This window comes from Olea europaea, chromosome 1, assembly GCF_002742605.1.
Source record: "Olea europaea var. sylvestris chromosome 1, O_europaea_v1, whole genome shotgun sequence".
Lineage (NCBI taxonomy): Eukaryota > Viridiplantae > Streptophyta > Magnoliopsida > Lamiales > Oleaceae > Olea > Olea europaea.
Genome location: NC_036237.1, coordinates 15,875,724 through 15,879,685, shown reverse-complemented (window position 1 = coordinate 15,879,685; position 3,962 = coordinate 15,875,724). Strand labels below are relative to the sequence as shown.

The following is a 3,962-nucleotide window of genomic DNA, read 5'->3' as shown; positions in this document are numbered from 1 at the left end:
TAAAGAGAAGGCACATATATATCTCTAAATCGAGATCTAGTTCCATTGTTCAACACCAGAAATGATTAAAGCATGTATGTGTTTATAAACTATTTAAATTATAAATAAATAAAAATGAGTGATGAACAAGTGAGTAATACTTGTGACCCCCTCAAAATATTTCGATTCAAAAATGACTTAAATATTTATAAACAGTTTATAACATTCATTTATTGAGCCAAACATAGGCTTTAATTTACTGGTTTTCTCTGTGGTTCATATTAATTTAAGCCCCACCAAGAAAAATTATTAAAGCATTACCCTAATTACGTAAACCTAACAATATTTCAAACTCAGTTTCCTGTGTCCTCTGTTGTGACAAATTACTATATTATTTACCTAATCGCGTAAGCACAGATATTTTTCTGTTCATTGATTGGTCATTTGTTATACTGTTTTTGAGAAATACACAGTTGTTTATTCCGAGAAAGGAGATTAATTAATTATTAATTAAGTGAACAGTTCTGTCTTTTTATTTTACATCAGCAGAATGAGTCATTGGATCCTGGTGCCTAAGACCATACGTGCCTATAGATTTTCATATAAATTAGTTTGTATAGTATAAAAACAAGGCTACCATTGCTCAAAAAGTTTACTTAGAGCATGTTTGAGCCACATTATTTTAAAAAAATACATTCTTAAACAGTGATTTGATATCATTTCAACCACACATTTTTCAATAAAATAATATTACACGCAGATCAAAAACTTTTCTTTAATTTTTAACCATACATTTCTCATCAATACACTATTCAAGAATGCATTATTACCAAAATAATATGACTCAAACACCTCCTTAGATTACTATTTTAGATGGAAACAAGAATTATCTTCCTCTGAAATAGAATCATACAGATTAATTTCTCGACATCTCTTAGATGTAAGTTGAAATTTCACTTTTGTTTAAATATGATAATATTCAATATACAAGAATTTGAACTACCACTGTTAACAGGATAGACGTTTTTTTTAAGATAAAACTCCAAGACTAAATGTGATCAAAATCAAAATATCCTATCAAATGGTATACTTAGGCGCACAAGCTTGTTCCACATATTACATTAACTTAAAAGAATTTGCACTTGATATCGTTCCCGGAAAAATAAGTTTCAAAGTCATATATCAAACTGAATGTCGAGAAAAATGAAACCAAATAAATGGTTACATATTAATCAACGTTTAATCCATCAGTCCAAGGTTATCAACAAAAAACTTCGTCCGACCTCTAGTTTATGAGGAACTCTTGGCTGTTAAACAATCCAAAAGAAAAAGGAGGAGACTAGGGTTTCATTGATACTACATTAATTAATTGAATGCTAAAAGATGGTTTAACCTAAATACAAAGAGAATATATATAGACTAAACAAAGGAAACTAAAAAGGACTATTCTACCCTTAATAATTAATAAATAATTCTATATTTCTTAACATCTCCTCTCAAACTCACGATGCGATAGCTACAAGCATCGAGAGTTTGCCAACTAGAAAGCGAAATCGAGAAATAGAATGCGATTTGGTAAAAAAATCTGCAAGCTGCAAAGAAGAAGAAACAAAGGACAAAGTAATTGTGCCATGCTTGAGATGATGACGAGTAAGATGACAATCGATCTTAATGTGTTTAGTTCGTTCATGAAAAATCGAGTTGTGAGCAATCTGAATAGAACTTTGGTTGTCGCAATACATAGGAGTGGAATGAGAAAGAAAAACTCCTATATCTGCAAGTAATCAACGTAACCAAACAATCTCTTTAGTAGTAGATGCCATAGCACGATATTCTGCTTCGGTGGAAGATTGAGAAACGATAGATTGTTTCTTGCTTTTCCAAGAAATAAGAAAATCGCCCAAAAAGATATAAAAACCAGTAACAGACTTGCGATTTGTGGGATCACTGCCATGATCAGCATCAGAGTATGCACGCAGCTCCAAGGAGGAGGTGGATAGAAGTAACAGACTCTGAAAGACTGTACCCCCAAGATATTGCAAAATGCGAAGAACAGCTGCCCAATGACCTGTAGTGAGAGAAACAACAAACTGACTAACAATATGAACAGCATATGCAATATCTGGACGAGTAATAGTGAGATATACCAAACTCCCAACAATAGTACGGTATAAAGTAGGATCTGACAAAGGTAAACCGTCAAAAGAAGAATACTTCGCGTTAACCTCAATTAGAGTATCAACAATCTTATTATCAGTAAGTCTTGCCCGCTCAAGAATATCTGCAACATATTTCGACTAAGAAAGAAGATAACCTCTGGGTGAGAAGGCTACCTCAATACCCAAGAAATATCGTAGAGAACCCAAATCTTTCATTTCAAACTGTCTAGGTAACTCTGTCTTCAAAACTGAAATACCATCAATATCATCACCAGTAATAATCATGTCATCAACATATAAAGATAGAATGATACGACCTGCATCAGTGCTCTTAACAAAAAGAGCAGAATCATGACTACTAGAAGCAAATCCAAGGGAAGAGATCACAACAGAAAATTCTCAAACCAAGTACGAGGTGCTTGTTTAAGACCATACAACACTTTCTTGAGCTTGCAAACATACCCAGAATCATGTGAAACACCAGGAAGGGGTGCCATATAAACCTCTTCTTGAAAATCTCCATTCAGGAAGGCATTTTTAACATCAAGTTGAGAGATACGCCACTAACGAACCGAAACTACTGCAATAAGAGTACGAATAGTAGTCATTTTTGCAACAGGAGCAAATGTCTCCTCATAATCCATACCATACTGTTGAGAGTATCCCTTTGCAACCAACCTAACTTTGTATCGCTCAATTGACCCATCAGAATTAGTCTTGATCTTATACACCCAACGACAACCAACAACACTCTTACCAGAAGGTAAAGGAACCAAATCCCAAGTACCAGTCTTATGCAAAGCAGAAAGTTCCTCATCCATAGCTTGCTGCCAAAGAGGATCAAGAATTGCCTCTTTATAGGAAGAGGGCTGAGAGAGACAATGAATAGAAGCTAAAAAGGTAGAAAATGATGAAGAATAACAAAAATAAGCAAAATCTGGTAACTTTGTAGACTTACGAATGCGTATGGGTTGACGTAGAGGCGGATCCACAATCTCAGACGGAGCTTGAGGGACCGTAGGAGAAGAGGACGCTTCAGGTGTGCCGGAGAGTAAAATGTCAGTACCTACGGAATGATTAGTACGAGTTGGTTGTAAAGACAACGGGTAGGAACATGAGAATGAACATTTGAAGTAGTAGGCTCCTGAGAAGACAAACTATCAGGATTGTCAGAAAAAGGATCTATACGAATAAGATCAGATCTAGTCAGATTATAAGTAGTGGATGGAATAGAAAAGAAAGATATATGCTCGAGAAAAACAACATGACGAGACACATAAAGTTTCTGAGTTATTGGATCAAAACAACGATACCCCTTTTTACCTTCACCATAACCAAGAAAAACACAAATTGCAGATCGAGATGACAATTTGTTGCGTTCTACATGAGGACGAAGAACGAAATAAGTACAACCAAAAACTCTAAAGAGAGAATAATTAGGGGCATACCCATACAACTTTTCGAAAGGAGAAAACCCTGAAATATGAGAAGATGGAATTGTATTAATCAAACTTACAGCAGTAAGAACAGCTTCACCCCAAAACACACTAGGGACAGATGCAGACAACAAGAGAACGAGCAGTTGCAACAATGTGCCTATGTTTTCTTTTAACAACACCATTTTGCTCAGGAGTATCTATACACGAAGTTTGGTGAATAGTTCCATCTAAAGCAAGCAGCTCACAAAATTTATTAGAAGTGTATTCCCCACCCAAATCACACCTAAAATATTTTATAACAACAGAATGTTGAGTTTTAACAAGAGCACGAAAGGCTAAGTATATCTCAAAAAATTCAGAACGACGTTTCATTAAATAAACCCAA

The 3,962-nt window shown here is 34.8% G+C and overlaps 1 protein-coding gene across 1 annotated transcript; it reads right to left on the bottom strand.

The window, feature by feature from the left end:
- Window positions 1–1,763: 1,763 nt before the first annotated feature.
- LOC111404966 (uncharacterized mitochondrial protein AtMg00810-like) lies at window positions 1,764–2,635 on the bottom strand. Its single transcript, XM_023033691.1, has 3 exons — window positions 2,551–2,635; window positions 2,321–2,455; window positions 1,764–2,260 (listed from the first exon to the last, which is right to left on the bottom strand). Exons 1-3 carry the CDS (start codon window positions 2,633–2,635, stop codon window positions 1,764–1,766), a joined length of 717 nt encoding a protein of 238 aa, XP_022889459.1.
- Between the last annotated feature and the right edge of the window lie 1,327 nt (window positions 2,636–3,962).